This window comes from Mytilus californianus, unplaced genomic scaffold (assembly GCF_021869535.1).
Source record: "Mytilus californianus isolate M0D057914Y unplaced genomic scaffold, xbMytCali1.0.p SCAF_4, whole genome shotgun sequence".
In the NCBI taxonomy this organism is placed as follows: domain Eukaryota; kingdom Metazoa; phylum Mollusca; class Bivalvia; order Mytilida; family Mytilidae; genus Mytilus; species Mytilus californianus.
Genome location: NW_026262690.1, coordinates 55,220,562 through 55,239,956, shown reverse-complemented (window position 1 = coordinate 55,239,956; position 19,395 = coordinate 55,220,562). Strand labels below are relative to the sequence as shown.

At 33.3% G+C, this 19,395-nt stretch overlaps 2 protein-coding genes across 6 annotated transcripts in view; one reads left to right on the top strand and one right to left on the bottom strand.

Moving 5' to 3' along the window:
• LOC127698474 (monocarboxylate transporter 12-B-like) overlaps positions 1-19,395 on the top strand; it is a 267,985-nt gene that overhangs the window by 52,919 nt on the left and 195,671 nt on the right. The window lies entirely within an intron of this gene.
• Positions 6,126-19,395, bottom strand: part of LOC127698457 (serine-rich adhesin for platelets-like) — an 80,051-nt gene continuing 66,781 nt past the window's right edge. For 4 of the 5 annotated variants that reach the window (XM_052201915.1, XM_052201914.1, XM_052201916.1 and 1 more), the window contains 7 exons: positions 17,918-18,002; positions 15,256-17,064; positions 13,868-13,924; positions 12,615-12,668; positions 11,847-11,909; positions 9,021-9,074; positions 6,126-8,694 (listed from right to left, as the gene is read on the bottom strand). In XM_052201915.1, the coding sequence (XP_052057875.1) occupies positions 8,615-8,694; positions 9,021-9,074; positions 11,847-11,909; positions 12,615-12,668; positions 13,868-13,924; positions 15,256-17,064; positions 17,918-17,972 (2,172 nt within the window). In that variant the 5' untranslated portion in view covers positions 17,973-18,002 and the 3' untranslated portion in view covers positions 6,126-8,614. Of the gene's footprint in view, positions 8,695-9,020; positions 9,075-11,846; positions 11,910-12,614; positions 12,669-13,867; positions 13,925-15,255; positions 17,065-17,824; positions 17,866-17,917; positions 18,003-19,395 lie in introns of those variants that run through there. The other variant, XM_052201917.1, reaches the window with a different exon arrangement.

Below are 19,395 nucleotides of genomic sequence, written 5' to 3'. Positions count from 1 at the left end.
ACCCAAGAATAGTTTACCTTAGCTCGTAAATCGATTAGTAAAAGACAAATCAAGGTACTAGTAACACACAAAAACTAAGAGAATCACATGAACCCCATCAAAGGATCCAGACCGGGTGCGTTGACAAGGTAATCGTCTCGTGCTATACCTGCATCACCTGTCCTGCGAAATCACACGTAGTCGAAATGTCACAAAATGACACAATTGGTAAAATTACAGATAAGATGAATAAACTTGTATCCAAAGATCAAAGACCGCGAAAACATGTCGCTAGCGAGTTGAGACAAAAACACATCGTATCGTTCAACCAATTCGTGATGGTGACTGTAAAACTTATGTTGTGTTGATTTCAGTCGTACTTTCTGATAACTCTGTTGGAGCAGTTTTTGTGTAAGGAGCACACCTCTGTTAATAAGTAACGTATTAAATCAGATATGTTAACGCCATACGATGGAGTAGATGGTATGTTACTACTGAGAAATAGAAAGTTTTTTTGTTTATGTTTTTGAAAGGTATTGTATAACGCTCAAACCTTAACATTTGAAAGCCAGGGATATAAAATAATTGGATACGTTATGAGCTATATGACCAAAAAGGGGCATTAAACAATATATAAATTCATATAAGGTTAACTTTGACTGAGGGAGTCTTTAATCTATTAAGGGGGAGTTTTAGTAAGATATGTTTCAAATCATGTCAGAACCGAAGCACTGACTATTGAGCTGATGATACTCTCGGCGACTAACATCCCACCAGCTGTGGTATCGACCCAGTCTTAATAAATGAAAGTAACGCTTTACAAATTCCTTGCATCTGTAGCGCTTTTCTGGATTTACCTTCATCAAGAAAACTCAAACCTAAAAATTTCAAAGGCGGGGATGTAAAAATACGAAGACGAGGTTTGAGCTATATGACCAAAAGGGACCTAAAAAGAATAGCCAAATTCATCCAAGATCATCTTTGCCTGAGGGAGTTGAACCCAAGTTTCTAAATAATTTCTTGATTGATCAAAAGGGAATTTTAGAAATGTATGTTATAAATCAAGTTATTATCGAAACACTGACTACTCAGCTAATGATACCCTCGGGAACTAACAGTCTGCCAGCAGTAGTATCGACCCAGTTCTATTAAATGAATATAACACTTAATAAATGTCGTGCGTCCGAAACGCTTTTCTGAATTTACCTTCACCAGAAACGCTCAAACTTAAACATTTAAAAGAAAGGGATATAGAAATACGTAGACACGTTAAGAGCTATATGACCAACATAGAATTTAAAAGTATAGTCAAAGTCGTATATCCATCTGGGACAACCATACACCATCATTAACATTGACCAAATGCTTGTATATACAAGTAACGCTTTATAAATAATTTCTCAGTCTTACTAAGAAATTGGCAGTTGGCAAAGCGAAATCTGAAATCGTCATGTTTTTCATAGATCCTAGTTTGAAGTCGTCGATCCGTGCTAAAAATTATCCCGATATGAATTACACCTGCTATGTATCATAATATCCTTACTTTCAAGCTCACTTGGATATATGAGATGCAAGCATTCATCATAAACATAAAGAAAGAATAGAGAAAATGACAAAACAATAAACTGAAGATCACCCATCCAGACTCTCATAGTTATTATAATTTATATATTGCAGTATTAAATTTTCATTCTAAAACCAGAAATCAAATCAGAGGAATAATGTTTAGAAAAATAATAGTAAAATAAACATACATGAGAACGACTGACATGGGTTACACTACTTATCAGCAACACCAAAAAGCTCTGGGGCAAGTATCTTTTAATAATATTGTAGTTCTTCAGATCATCTTAATATAGTAATAAGAAGACGAATGATTGCCAATGAGACAACTTTCCACCAGTAAATGTTAGAAATGACGTACAAGTTAAGATCATATTATCTTTTAAGAGTGTATGTAAAAAGTAAAATAACAAAAATACCGAACTCCAAGGAAAATTCAAAACGGAAAGTCCCTTAACAATTGGCAAAATCAAAAGCTCAAACACATCAAACGAATGGAAAACAACTGTCATATTCCAGACTTGGTACAGGGCATTTTCTCATGAAAAAAATGGTGGATTAAACCTGGTTTTAAAGCTAGGTAAACCTCTCACTTGTATGACAATCGCATAAAGTTCCATTATATTGACAACAATGTGTGAACAAAACAAAAAGACATAATAGGTTAAAATGTAAAAAATAGGGATACAGCAGTCAATATTGTGTTATAATCTCAATCACTATAAAAACAAACAAATATGTCAACAAATAAAAACAAAATGGCATATAGACAAAGCACATACGCAACATTCAGTGAAACACAAGATTACAAAAAATGACAACATCACAACAACACCATGGCGGGATGTACAAGTACCGAGCCACGTCTAAAGGATATTACCAAAAATGGACCAAACAGTAAATGTTAATAATTTACAAAGACAAATAAAAGAACACTATATAGAGAATATTATATGGCCTTTTCAATATCACATCCGTATCAACCCGAGACGCCAATATAATCACAAGAGCTCTACTCGAGGGATTATATTGGTTAAGGGATGATACGGTGTGTAATATTGAAAAAGCCATATCATATACATTTTATTATATATCTCAAGTAGATGTTTTTCATGTGACGTGACGTCATACAGATTAGGGGTTTGATGAAGACTTTGCAACGGTGACTGATGTCGATGACGTGACGTCATACAGACTAAGGGTGTGATAAAGCCTTTGCAACCGTGACTGATATCGATATCATCACGGATGGCTGATACAGAACGATTGCCATTGATTGTATTACACATACACTTAACATGTGTTTACTACTAAGTGTATAATAACACGTAATTAAGATGATGAACAACGTCACCATAGAATCTATAAATCAAGACCATCATGTATTATTTGTGAAGTTGATACGGAATATTTATCAACAAGGTCTTGGTATCTTACGATGAACATTTTCAGAAAAAGGACGAGACGTTCTTTAACATAACCCTTGCTCATCAACTTTTTGCTCAGACACTGGTACGTTTTACAAAGTCTGAGTAGTAGCTGCAAGCTCTTGAACACCGAATGGGTTGGGAAATGTATATCCCTTATGCAGGTGAAGTTGGTATATTGCTACTAAGGTGGGGGAAATTGATAATTTCAAAATTAAAATCGTCTCGTTTGTCATAGATTCTGGTAAATGTGATATTTTGATGACTGGTCTTCCTTAAAATTCCAGTTGCACGCGCCATTTTCGAGGTACTCGTCTTAATGTAATTTTTGCACATTTTAGTTGGCTATAAACTTGTTTATGTCCCCGTAACTAAAAGTGAGGGGGGGATATTGTTTTACCCCTGTCCGTCCGCCCGTCTGTCCGTCTATCCGTACATTCCATTATGGGCATATAGTATTTCCAGATAACTCCTCCTACATTTTGAATGCTAGGAAGAATCTAGGAAGTTTTCACTTTGCTGGCTGTTTGTACATATATTGAAGGTGTGCATGTGGTCAGGGTTTTGATTTTTATTGATATTTGCTCTTTTGGGAGATGGTTTAACTTTGTCATTTTTTGGAGTATTTACTTGCATAAGAGGTGCATAGCGTTTCCGGATAACTCCTCCAACAGTTTGAATGCTAGCTGTTTGTACATATATTGAAGGTCTGCATGTGGTCAAGGCTTTGATTTTTATTGATATTTGCTCTTTTGGGAGATAGTTGAACTTTGTCTTTTTTTGGAGTATTTACTTGCATAAAAGGTACATAGCGTTACCGGATAACTTATCCTACAGTTTGAATGCTAGGAAGTTTTAAGTTTGCTGGCTGTTTGTACATATATTGAAGGTGTGCATGTGGTCAGGGCTTTGATTTTTATTGATATTTGCGCTTTTGGGAGATAGTTTAACTTTGTCATTTTTTGGAGTATTTACTTGCATAAGAGGTGCATAGCGTTTCCAGATAACTCATCCTATAGTGAACCATAGACCTATGTGCTTCCATGCTCAACTTTGTGTATTTTAAAATAACACTTTGCATCTGCAGGGGCATCATTTGTGTCTCCAAGACACAATCATATCTCAAAGAAAGTCCTACATTGACTTTTTTATAATTCAGTTACTTCAGAGTTGAGTGCGGGGCATCACTTTTTCTAGTTTCACTTGTAATTTAAGTTAAAGTTCTTAGACTAGTCATGAAAATACTTATCGTCCTCTTATTTTATAATATAGACCTTGATGTACATGTCTTCTTGCATATATATATAACTGTGATCAAAAGAATGGGAAATGTTGTCCCAAGGGACATTCCAGGGAGCTAGTCTGACTATCGATAACGTTGTTTCATATCTAGTAGTCGAATTAAAATTAAAATAAAAATATTTCAGTCAACTTAAAGTTTGAGTCTGGTTTCAAGTTATATGTCATTCTTTGAAAAGTTGCGTTAGATCCCGAATTTGAGCTTGTATTAGAAATCGAGTAAGAGATGCAAATTGACTTCAAGTATAACATAAAAAGAGGTTAATACATTTGTGTTCAGCATAAACTATCTGATTATCAAACAGCTAGTGGCATCAATGCAGTCATTTTATAATGATATTTTACTGATTAAAAGAGAGAGAAGATATCAAGGGGAGTAATAAGAATCATAAATAAAAATAGTCATTAACCTGATGTTCAGTGGTTGTCGTTTGTTGATGTGGTTCATAAGTGTTTCTCGTTTCTCGTTTTTTATATAGATAAGACCGTTGGTTTTCCTGTGTGAATGGTTTTACACTAGTCATTTTTGGGGCCCTTTATAGCTTGCTGTTCGGTGTGAGCTAAGGCTCCGTGTTGAAGGCCGTATTTTGACCTATAATGGTTTACTTTTATAAATTGTGACTTGGATGGAGAGTTGTCTCGTTGGCACTCATACCACATCTGCTTATATCTAATTAACATGGATAAAACCGACGAAAATACCCAAATACTGCGAAGGGAACCAAGTCGTCACAAAAAGGTAAAACATGCTACGCGTAGGAACAAGTCATCAATAACCTAGGCTTTAACATAAAAAAAAATACCAGTGCCAATTAGCGCGAGCAGAACTTCAATATTGGTCTTATCAGGAATAAAGGCATATATTTTTTAGTCGGGTTTGTGTTGCTCAGTCTTTAGTTTTCTATACTGTTGTTTGTCTTTGGTCTTTTCTTTTTCTTTTTTTTTGCCATGGCGTTGTCAGTTTATTTTCGATTTTTTTATATAGATAAGACCGTTGGTTTTCCTGTTTGAATGGTTTTACACTAGTCATTTTTGTGGCCCTTTATAGCTTGCTGTTCGGTGTGAGCTAAGGCTCCGTGTTGAAGGCCGTATTTTGACCTATAATGGTTTACTTTTATAAATTGTGACTTGGATGGAGAGTTGTCTCGTTGGCACTCATACCACATCTGCTTATATCTAATTAACATGGATAAAACCGACGAAAATACCCAAATACTGCGAAGGGAACCAAGTCTGACCAACAAGAACTTCACTAAAAATCGGGGGTGAAATCAGGTGTCACAAAAAGGTAAAACATGCTACGCGTAGGAACAAGTCATCAATAACCTAGGCTTTAACATAAAAAAAAAAATACCAGTGCCAATTAGCGCGAGCAGAACTTCAATATTGGTCTTATCAGGAATAAAGGCATATATTTATTAGTCGGGTTTGTGTTGCTCAGTCTTTAGTTTTCTATACTGTTGTTTGTCTTTGGTCTTTTCTTTTTCTTTTTTTTGCCATGACGTTGTCAGTTTATTTTCGACTTAAGTTTGAATATCCCTTTAGTATGTTTCGCCATTCTATTATTAAATCTGCTAAATGTACAATATTCAAAATAATCCTATCTTGGATAAATTTGAATAGAAAAACCACAATAATGTGTTTAAAAATGAAACTTAAAATTTGAATTTTTAAGCAAATTGTAAAAGAAGTAGTGTTGTATTATAGACAAGGAGAATTGGTAAATAGCCATTTTGTTGCTACGGACCAATACTGTTTTTCGGCTATCTTAATTTTCAGATCATTACAGGGGTATCACAATTCACGGTATTGATTTAGATTTCTAGGAAATGTATGGTCTTCAAATCAAATAAACGACTAAGTGAAATATTTTATTTAAAAATAAACAACATTTATATCACAGTTTTCCCCCAGCACAATTCATGCTCAATATATTACATAACATGTACTTATATTCTTGATGCTTCTGATTATCATTTACCATCAATTTTTTTTAATTATAAACACTTTGATTCTTGATGAGGCTGTTGTTGTCGATTACTACTCTATAAAATACAGTTAGAACTGTTAAGTGTTCATTGTTTGGGTCGAACTCGCGTCAGAATTGTCATATTTATTAGTAAATATTTGAGCTCGCAGAACTGGTAACAAATGATCCAGTTTTCTGAGAAATACATATAGCATATGAACAAATGACATTTACCCCAAGAAAAAAAATATGTGGATTTTTACATTAAGCCTAAAGAAATGAAATACATTGTCGACAATACTAGAGAATCATTTAATCCCAATCTTGTTTTAAGGGTCTAAGAAAGATCTTGTAAGTTATATACCAAAGGAAGCATACGATCTGGTGTAAGGTATATAACAATTTAAAAATGAATGACATAAATAAGCAAACGATTCAGTAAATGAATATTTTAAAATAAATAAATAAAATTTTCCTTATATTTGTATAAATAGAAGAGATAGATAAAATTACAATGGAATGTAAGAGCTACAAAAAAAATAAAGTTTAAAAAATACGCTATCTAAATCTAATATCACAACAGTATCTTGATTTTTTATAAATTAATTCTTCTTTAAATATATAGAATTACCACAATATCAATAATTGGTTCCAAAATATTGTTCTACATTGTAATTATTATCTCAAAATTTCGAGAAATACAATATACGATGTTCGTGAAAGTTTCAAGATGTCTCCATCCAATTGCAATACGCAGTGCAAATATAGAAAATGTTAATATGTATTGTCGTACGGCATAACATTCCTTTTGCTATGCTATATTTTTTTTCAAATTTTACTCTTACCATTCAATTTCGTTTTAACAACGTCATAATACTTACTAACAATCGCATATATTCAGTTGTTTACTTTCGAAAAGGAATATCCACAATTAGTATGGAACTTTCCATCTTTTCAGTCTTTTATCACCTCTAATTTCACTTCTTATCATTCATCGATACAAATACAAATAAAATAAAGTTTCAAGGTTCTTGTTGAGCCTTTTCGTCATTATTAACATTATGTACAAAAAATATAAGAAGTAAGAAAGCATGTTACCCTCACCTGTCTACATTCAATGTCAACAATGATTACATTGCAACCTTATTAAATTCTCAAGTTTGACAGGTTTTGCAAGAAAATTTTCCTTCTATTTTAAGCCCACCAGAAATAGTTCTGTTTTCCATCTGATCGGAATGAAAGATGACAGATTGATTGTTTATTGTTGCTTACTTAACCTTTAGTGGCAGAATGAAAGTGGAATTAAAAAAACTTTATATAGTGATTCAAATAAGCATAGCCATATATGCCAATCTCTCTAAATTATTTTTCCTATCAATTTTGAAGGGTTTACTTTGGTTTCAATATGAAATTAAAGATTTGCTAATTTGATCAGTGTTCTTTTTTCAGCTATATTTTGATTAATTTATTTACTTTACATTGTAGTTAAACTTATAATGATTTATTATTTTTCTTCCAACATAGCACATATTTTTGTTCCATTTATATTAAAGCCATCTTATTACTACTTATTACAAGATTTAGTTTAATTTCAGATGATCTCCCCTGACAGTTGTTTTTTTTCCAGTTTAGTTGTATCATTAGCTTTTGATTATTAATTTGACATTTATTTTGTTGCATATAATGAGTATTGATACATAGCAGACACATCTTCATCAAGAATTCCCATTGATGACCATGGATTTTTTTTATTGATTCTGATGATTTGATTTTTTTAAGATAGAAAGTATAAAACGACTGGACAAGTATAGAAGATTAATTAACTTTGTACTTCAGAGGAGATTTGAAAATTGAGAAATGAGGATCAAGTAAGGCCTCATGTGACCTTCTTTTATGAAAATATGATTAGTACATTATACCTGGAGATATTATACTGATCCTAAGATTGGTCACCTGCATGATTTCTGAGAGAGAAAAAAAAACAAAATGTTATTTTCGCAGGCTTTCATTAGTAATCAACCCAACAAAATAGCTGCCATACTTGCCAACTAATTAGCAACAAAAAAAAATCAAAATTTGGCTCAGAGTTTCAGACGAAGCTTAAAATGTTTGTAAACTACGTACGCAAAGTGATGATAATAACTCATCATGAGCATATTATCAAGGGGAGCGAAAAAAAGAAAGTCAACGATTATATAAAAATAACAATAAGGTGATCATTTCAGTTTATATCACAGTCAAAATGACATGGACGGTCCTTTTCTAGATTTTAACAATGAAGGCAACAGTTTATTGCAAGTGCTGTAGTTTTCGATGATGTTTGAATATTCGATCTCATTTTGATTATTACTTATAGAAAACCAGTTATCCACAGTTTTTATATAGAGATTACTATCAGTACACATACTACTTCGATAAACAGACGAGAGTGAGTGTCTCCTGTGAATACTGAGTTACCTGCAAGAAAAATATATCGTTCAATATATAACAAACAGTTACACCCAAATATAAACTCAAATTATTTTGAACTAGGTTGACGTCCGAAAACAAAAGTTCAAATATTTATTTCCCGTTTTTGAAGTTGCATGTGTTTCTTAACTATGTATTTTTTTTGTTGAAACTATATGTGTCTTGTAAATTATTGAATGCCAAGTCAATCTCAAAAGAGAAAAAGCAACAACAAGAAAATACATGTTCGACTATAGACTGGATAGACTATTGCAAGAATAGATTTACGAGGTGCATAATGTGTATATACTTGAAGATTTTTCTTATATACATACCTGCCGAAAAAGCGTTTATAAGACACTGAGTAGCATCACTTGAAGAAAGACAAGCTGAAAAAAAAACATCAAATTAATTTTGAAAGTTAAATTTGTCCTAGATATTAATATGTTAGTTCGTTTCCTTTATAACATGTTAATTTCTTTGTTCATTAAAAACTCTTTGGATGTTTTTGATAAATTACGTGCTTTTGATAATCCTTTCAATTCGGTTGCCAGTTATGACTTTTCAACACTCAACACTACAATTCCACAATATCTTATCAAACAGATGTTTTTGTATAAAGTCAAATGGAACTGTAATGAGATGACTTAAGCTATTTTTTTTTTCTCCTTGAAAACACTTATGTACGTTTCGTCAATAAAGTTTATTGACAGGTTTCAGTTATTCATATGGACACTAATTGCGCCCCTAGTATAGCAGACTGGCAGGAGCGTAGCTACCGTCTTAATGAAGTGGAATCACAAACTAAAGGGCGAGGGGTTTTTGGGGCCGCCTAAGGCACCCAGTAGTTCCAGGGCAAAGCCCTAGTAGGGGGCCAGGGGAAGATCAGCATTTATAGCGTTTCAAAACAATCACAACCATAATAAAACTTGTACATTTTTGTTGTGGGGTTTTTTTTGTCAACTATTTGTTTAACTTCGAGTCGAATGAAGACTAAAACATTGTCGTTTGCGTTTTTTGTACGCCGTGAGAGCTTTTAAAATCACTGAGATTTGTTCCATATGCTAGTATTTGTATTGAGCAAAGTAGATGTATAAAAAAAAACAAACAATAAACAAAAACACAATATTATATGTGGAGTTTCTGTTAGAATAAACATCTTTGGATACCAGATACTTGATGGACACATTCTCCAATATTTTGCTGAACATTTGGATTTAGATGTTTAAAAATTCTGTGTGTAAACTCTACAAGAGAGAGATAAGAATTTCTAATTTTACGCAGTTAGGAATTCTCGAACTTTTTCAGAGGAAATTGTACTTTGATCGCGATCTTTCAGTCATGATCTGCGTTTGTTAATTATCCAGCTTATTAACAAATACATGTGCATTCGACCAGTTGTATGGCAATATCTAGATGATAACAGTGAAGATACATGTGTTAAAAGTTTGGTGTTTTTTTGAACAAGAATCAGCAGTTTAGTGTCCAACTCGGACAGAAAATTTATTATAAAATTGAATGACCAAATAGTCCAGTAAAACGAGTTAGAATTAACACTTTATTTAAATGCTTTTACAATCAACTATTCGTATAACCGGTCCATACAGAAACGACTTCGAATTATCGAATCTATATACAAGATGTTTTTTCTAAAATAAATACATAATACATGTACTGGAAAATGTGTACTTTCTTTATAATAACAGCAGTTCCAACTTCTCATCTATTAGTTTACGGAAACTATTGATTGATCGAATGGTTATTAATGCCCAGTAGCAAATATTACATGCACACCAGGACTGGAATACGTTTACGTATTGTGAAAATGAAGTATTCGTGTAGTCAACACCTACATACTTGGTCAATTTTGAACTAGTTCACAAGGTAACAGTCATTATTCCCGGATCGATACGAGTTGAAGAGTCTTCGTTCTAGTAAGATGTGTGCTTTGGGGCGAAGCGGAAAATAATATTTTTCAAGTTTTTTTGTTAACCCTAAAGGGATTATGTTTTTTTTTGCACTCAAGGCGAGTATACGTTATGGTGGTGGTACCGACAACTATGTAGCTTGTTTTTTTTTCTAAACAATGTCCATAATATAAAAAGTTCCGCCATGTTTACACCAATTGTATGTATTTATCGTACACATGTATACATGTCTTACAGGATTAAAAATTTCGTTGCATGTGTATTCCTCTTGCTCTTATTCTTTGTGTAGTTTTTAAAATGCATACTTAAAAAGACTAATTCCTATAAGTTAACTTTGTACCTCACTCTCTCTCTCTCTGTTTTATTTTTAGTGAAAACGACGTAGATGCACGTGCTGTCACGCCTCCGGGTAGCTACGCCCCTGACTGGTTCCTGTACAGTTTAGTAAAGATCCGTCTAAATTACATTTGATTGGTGAATTTAAAAACACTTACAGTTATAGTTACCTTGATGATATTTCTGCTTTAAATAATCACTAATAATATAAACGGTATCAATTTTCCTGCATCAGATGAGCATTTCGACAACTAATGTCTCTTGAACCATGTTCGAGACCAAAATTTTTGAAAATCCTTAACCTAATACAAACGTTGAAAAGCTGCCCAACCTAAAGGGCATAAAGTATAGCCAAAACCAGATAAGGAATCAGAGTATTCTCTAATTGTACTGTGGAATTTTACTCAAGGGAACTTTCTTTAAATAAACTGAATATTAACAGCAATAATTGTTCTTTTAACTGTCACAGATGTCTGTCCCAAGTCAGAGGCCTGTAATTCAGTCGTTGTCTTTGGTTGCTGTCTCTTATTTCTGTTTTTCGTTTATCGTTTTGTCATAAATTAGGTCGTTGATTTTTCCGTTTGAATTCTTCCACATTTTTTTCATGTCGGGGCCTTTTAAAGCTGACTATACGGTATGGTTTTGCCTATTGTTGTAAGCCTTGCCTGTGACCTACAATTTCTAAATCCACGTTATTTGGACTCTGTTGGATACTTGTCTTCTTGGCAATCATTCCACATCTCCTTATTTTATACCAATTATTTTCCAAGAAGTAACGTCAGAAGTAATAATTTAAGAAGTATTACAAAGGAGTTGTTTATAGTCTCTAGTTTTAATTAAAGTGATGGGATGTATTGATATATACATGACAATTGAACAATTTAAATGTCAACTTACAACCAGCTCCAACACTGTTCTTCAAACATGCCAAGGCTGTGTTCTGATTTGATATTAAACATTCTATAAAAATAAAATAATATGCAACTAAAGTACACAAAGCATACCGTACCTCTTTTAGAGTACAGATTATCAAATCATAGGATAAACAGTCTTCCATTAAAGAAAAAACTTCTTTTTTGTATGAATTGAAATAAAAGTTTATTTATTTCATGTTGAAACTACTTATATATTATAATAGTACATATCAGTTAGTGATGAATTATTTTCTAGCAAAGTTTTAAATCGGGTTTCGAAAGTTACAACATTTCGTTTTGTCTTCACTTTTGATTACCGATTTATTAGATAGTCAATCATACAACCTAAATTTAATTCTAAATAAGTCTAAAATTTAAAGGATGGTTTTTAAGGGCAAGTTACTTAGAAAACAAGTTAAACTTCACCCGTGACACAATAATGTGTCTGTTTGCAGTCAGTAATCTTGTCAATGATTTTCAATGGGTTGTAACTTTCGTTTTTATTCATATTTAAATTTGGTGTTGGTGTCAGATCTTCGGTCCTCTCATACGAATCTATTTATAACTTGCTTGAATTCATTTAAAAACTTTTAACGATTTCCAGTTTACCATTTATCTTGATGTAGGTCCATCATTGAACTTGAAGGGGTCATGTAGACGCCTTCTTGTTGCTTTTTATAATGGTGTTGTTGGATTGCAAGAATTGCAAAATTTATTCGCTGTTAGCGACAAACAAAATATTTAAACTTACCTCCATACGTATTTTCCATGCAAGTTTCATTAACCATGGTCGAATTTACACACGCTGATATAAAAAAACAGACATAATTCGTAAACACTTGATAATTTTTTGTACACACCAAGAATATAATTTTTTTTTTTTTTTTTAGTTTTGTTTCACATAAAGTTAAAAATAAAAACTCCAGAATGGGAGGTGCGCAACTAAAATGTGAAATTGAAATCGATTATGTTTCCAATTCTGAAAAAAAATGGAATAAAAAGAGAGGCGAATGATACCAAAGAGACATTCAAACTCATAGGTCGAAAATAAACTGACAACGCCATGGCTAAAAAAGAAAAAGACAAACAGACAAACAACAGTACACAAAACAACATAGAAAACCAAAGACCGAGCAACACGAATCCCACCAAAAAACTGGGGGTGATCTCAGATGCTCCGGAAGGGTAAGCAGATCCAGGTCCACATGTGGACCCCGTCGTGTTGCTCATGTAATAATTAATCAATCAATTCAATAAGAGCAGGTTAACAACTTCAATATGTGTGCAATGTTTCTATAAGGTTTCAGATATATGGATAAAAAACTATCGGAGGAGTTGATTACACTAAATTGGTACCCACCTTTCAGCAAGCCTACCATCCAAACGCCAGGTACCACAACACTGTAAGCCGATTTTGCACCTCGTAAAACCCGGTTAAAAAAATTGAAATGTGTACCACGTTATCCTAAATGTTAAGATTCCGTGAATACTTAAATGCTAATAAATATACCGGTATATACTTTCAACTATATGTATGCAATGTGTGAGAATCTTGCTAAACTTGTTCCATATGCAAATCGTCTTTTATAATTGTATAAAAGAATTGTGTTCTTAAAAAGTACCCTCAAATCAAACCGAGATGTTTTACTGATTTCTTATCTGCGACTCATTTAAAAAAAAGTCGTGAACATTTCAGCATAACTTACGATTAAATTTAGTCGTTAGATTTTTCTGAAAAGAGAACCCTTATTTTCCCCGTTTAAAATGCGATGTTAAAATGTTTTCCAAACAACCGCCTTCTGTGCAATGTTTAATTGCTTGTCAGGTGGTCTTATTTCTCTTCGGTATTTCTTGATGGGTTTTTATTGTCTCTTGTTATCTTCCAGTTCCACAAAACAGAAAATCTGTATTTTTTGGTATACCAGTGCTTTTTTCAAAAAAGATAACATTTTCGTTAGCCTTTAATGTTATGCATTATCTGTACGTAATTTGCGTTAGACTTACATGCAGCTTCTATTTGTGTTATTACGCACTGAACATCATCTGGGGATGGCTGGCATGCTGCAAAGAGACAAAACACATATTTGTTTATGGATTTCATTGATACGAATTTTTAATTATTTAATCTAATAAGTGCTCATCAATTTATGACTGACGTATTAAGTTACAACTGCAAGTAAAAAAAAATAAGGGTATTTAAAATCATAATTGCTTATAAAAAGCAGCTTATTTATTTAGTATTTGGTTTCTTGGACAATGATCTATTTTAGTAATGCGTTGAAAACCGTGCTACGTTTGAATCCTAATCAATAGAGGCAAATTAGTGTTTCACATTTGGCACAAATTCAACGATTCAGTACTGGATATGGAATATAAAATTACACTGGGAGATAATGATACTTAGATATAGTTTGAAGTCGATGTAAGTCCTTGAATAGTTAGGTCGGTTTGTACATGGACTCTTGTGTAAACTGACAATGGTTTACTAACATCATAATTACGTACTAGTATTAGAAATTGATTTGACTTTAAAATGAAGTGCCTTTCAAGTTTTCCATAAGAAATCTTAAAAACATGATTTGGAAGAATTTGACATAGGAGTGCACCTCAATGGCATAATGAATCGTATCCTGAACCATCGCCGATGACATGTATAATGAATATACACATAGGGGTATAGTTATTATTTGATGTCACAGATCCCGGCAAGTAGTTAAGAAAACCCATTGGAAACAAACAGTTCTGTTTTGCTGTTCTATACATTTAATTGAAATCTTTTTTTTTCTGCTGCAAAATGATATCTGGGTCAGTCTGGAATAGATTCAGTGTAATTAATTATAATTACGCATATCATAGGCTCATACATAGATACTTATAGTATATAATCATGAGGGATGGAATATTGTCTCCATGGTTTATTCTTGATATTTAATATTATAGACACTAACAATGGCAATTTCAGTCACGAAAACTGAATTTGAAATCAAAATGAGATAGGCTTGGTTTTTTTTTAAATACGAATGTGCACATTAAATATCGATGAAAACATAATTCTATATTAAAGATTTTTTTGTCCAAATAAATATATAGTTACTATTTCATGTATTATTTAAAATTCAATAACAAATATAATGTAATGTAATAATATGAGAGCTTAAAGTTAAACTCCTTAAATATTTTACTTTGATTTTTAAATAATACAATTGTGACATACTTGTGACGTCACAGTGATGCCACACATTTAATTTTATCACTTTTTTAGTGGCCAAATTGGATTACCCTCTTAATTTATCGTTAAAAATATAACACTGTTCTATTTTTGCCCTCAAGAGGTAAAATAAGCCTCTTTTGAGAAGAGACAATTATGAAGAAAAAAACATTTGTAGTCTTACCTGGTAAGTAATTGTCGATCAAACATTGCAATGTACCAGATGAATTATAGCAATTGTTTACAATATACTGTACAGTGTTTACTGTTATGCTTGATGTTGGCACGATGGATGAACTGGATGATGGTGTTATTGAGCTTGACATACTTGTATATAACGGTGTGTCTGACATCGCTGACGTAATAACAGAGGATTGTGGTGTTTCAACGGAATTTGATAACATCTCTGTCGCTGACGAATACATTACAAAAGATGACATTAGAGACGACGGTTCAATTGACATCATTGATGACGGTTCCATTGCCATCATTGAGGATGATTCCATTGCCATCATGGACGAAGGTTCCATTGCCATCATTGAAGATGGTTCCATTGACATCCTTGATGACGGTTCCAATCCCATCATTGACGACGGTCCCATCGACATAATTGATGACGGTTCCATTCCCATCATTGACGACGGTTCCATCAACAGCATTGACGACGGTTCCGTTGCCATCATTGACGACGGTCCCATCGACATCACTGACGACGGTTCCTTGGCCATCATTGACGACGGTTCCATTGCCATCATTGACGACGGTTCCATCGACATCATTGATGACGGTTCCATTGCCATCATTGACGACGGTTCCATTGACATCATTGACGACGGTTCCATTGCCATCATTGACGACGGTTCCATTGATATCATTGACGACGGTTCCATTGCCATCATGGACGACGGTTCCATTGACATCATTGACGACGGTTCCATTGACATCATAGATGGTTCCACTGACATAATTGATGACTCTTCCATCAACATCATTGACGATGGCTCCATAGATATCATTGACGATGGTTCGATTGCCATTGACATCATTGAGGATGGTTCCACTGACATCATTGAGGATGGTTCCACTGACATCATAGACGGTTCCATTGACATAATTGATGATGGTTCCATTGACATAATTGATGACTGTTCTATTACCATCATTGACGATGGCTCCATAGACATCATAGACGGTTCCATTGACATCATTGACGATGGCTCCATAGATATCATAGACGGTTCCATTGACATCATTGACGATGGATCCATTGACATCATAGATGGTTCCATTGACATCATTAACGATGGTCCCACTGACATCATCGATGATGGCTCTATTGACATTGACATCATTGATGGCTCCATTGACATTGACATCAAAGATGGTTCCATTGACATCATCGATGATGTTTCCATTAACACCATTGATGACGATTCCATTAACATCATTGACGACTGTTCCATTGACATCATTGACGACTGTTCCATTGACATCATTGACGAAAGTTCCATCGATAGTTCCATTGACACCATTGACGTAGGTTCCAAAGACATCGTTGACGAAGGTTCCATTATAAATGAAGAGTCCGTATATAAAGATGACATAGGCATCATGCTTATTGTATCTGAACTGCACTGACATTGATGTGACATCCAATCAGACGAAGATACCATAGATTGATCTGAGAGGATCGATGTCATGGAATACGATTGTGACTGATCTGATATTGACACCATGGAATATGAATCTGATATTGACATCATAGAATACGAATCTGATGATTGAACTAATAATGTCGTCTCAAATGATGCAGATTGGAATTGCTGTGTCATTGACGTTGAAAACATTTCAGATACAGGACATTGACATTCTTCAGATAGAAGAGTACCGGAGATCATATAAGACCATGACATTGCTGATGAGGACATTGGCATGATGCTGTCTGACATCAAAGGCACACTTTCGGACATAGATGTCATAATAGAGCTTGAATCTGTTTTCAAAATATTATAATACTTTATAATTTACAAAATGTTATGGTAATGTGTATTCTTTTGCATTCCAATATTTTTTCTCAAGTCTATGATTTTACTTTTTCTATCAGTGTCATTAAAAATATATACAGATACTGATAAATAGATAATAAGTATGTAAAACGTATACATCCTGTTTTAAAGAGTTCAAAGTTCAGCCCTTTTCAACTGATTTTTATAGTTTGTTCTTATGTTGTACGATTAAACTACTGACCAATGTTAAAAGTCGGATGGGTGCTCACACATATTCTGTATGTGCCTGTGCCTGTGTCCCAAGTCAGGAGCCTGTAATTCAGTGGTTGTCGTTTTTCGTTTGTTCATGTCTGTCATATTTGTTTTTCGTTCATTGTTTTGTACATAAATCGGGCCGTTAGTTTTCTCGTTTGAATTGTTTTACATTTGTCATTTGTCATTTCGGGGCCTTTTATAGCTGATTATGTGGTATGGGTTTTGCTCATTGTTGAAGACCGTACGGTAACCTGTAGTTGTTACCTTCTATGTCATTTGGTCTCTGGTGGAGAGTTATCTTATTGGCAATCATACCACATCTTTTTATTTTTATATTAACCTTTTTCTATATGTGTGTCTGTCCCGATATAGGAATCTATAGTCTGTGGTTGGTTTTTTGTGTTGCCATGTGTCATACATACAGATGATGTTTCGTTCATTTGTAATAACAATTCAAATAAATCCAACACATTTTGACTTAAACATACAAACCTTGACTGATTACTGATTTAAACATACAAACTTTGACTGATTTCTGATTTAAACATACAAACCTTGACTGATTACTAATTTAAACATACAAACCTTGACTGATTACTGATTTAAACAGACAGAAGAAAATAACCACGTAAGTTTCCATTGCCTTTATTTCTTTCTTTTGGTGATATTTCTGAAAACAGAAAATGTGCCAACATATCAACAATTTGAACAGTTATCGCCAAACCTAAATGGTAACTAAAGCAAATAAATGTGACTATCTGGGCTTCAAATGTCTGACATTTAGATTGATTTTAAATGCGCATCCGTTTGGCAGTACAAAATTGAGGAAGGAAGACGTTTATCCGATGCAGTATACATGTCACCCTCTCTGTACGTGTACTTGTTTTTTCGAACCAACTCTTGGGAAGTATTTGTAAGCGACCTGCTGTAAAAAAAATCAGTCTATGGAATGAAGTGTTAATTTCCAGTGGCAGTCAAAACTGTTTGTTTTCTCTCCCTGTTTCTCCATTTCAAAGCTTCAACCAATATATATAGCTTCACTTGTTCTCGTTTTCAATATGGATTTTATTAAAAAAATGTTTTAAAACTTCAAGTTTCTTGAAGTTTTGGAAAGTTATTTCTCTTGAATTACTTGTTGTGTAAATATAAACATCTTTGGCTATTTAGATATTTATGTTGAATAAAATAAAGAAATGTGCATCTCATGGAACAAAATCGGTCCGTTTTACACTGATTCACTATTGAAATTTCGCTAAGACTCAATAACAGTTTTGTAATATTGTTAGTACAAGAAACTTCCAGATAATCGACCTTGTTGTATATCACTAGAGGTTTCTTGACAGATTTTAAAGCTTATTAGTTAAAAAGTAATAGTAATAATAATAAAGAAAGGAAGGGAGAAAGAAATATCATAATAAAGAGTAAAACTAATGCATATTTCAACAGCAAAGTCGAGAGTAATTTAATACTTATGACATGTTAACTCTCCTTTTTCTTCATTTGTCAGAACCTGTTTCCGTTAGTTGCAATTTGTGATACTTAACTTCCGTTTAAGGTTATAAGTTTACATCGGGTCGTTTGCTTTATCCCGGTCCTTTTATTCTTTATCCTTATTTGATTTTGCTCATTGTTGCAGGCCGTAGGTGATCTGTAACTGTTCTCGTCTTTGTTTTTGGTCTTTTCATGTGGATAGATGTCTGAAAATTATATTGTAATTATTCTGCTCATTTTGGGTGCCGTGATTGGCAAATAAAGTTATTCATTATTTGTTGTTTGTTTGTTTGTTTTGTCTAATTGGGAACCATCTCAAATCTCTTTATTTTTTGTCATAGAAAAGTTAAGCTACTTTGTATAGAACGCCACAGCTGTCTTATGTGGAACTCTGATATTACTTTATGTTGTTTTATTATTACTTGATGATATTTTGTCTTTACTTAATATGGTTTTGACATTACGTTATGATGTTTTGATATAACACAATATGGAATAGTCATTACTTAATGATATTTCGATATTACACGATATGGTTTCGTATTGACTTGATATAGTTTTGTCATTACTCA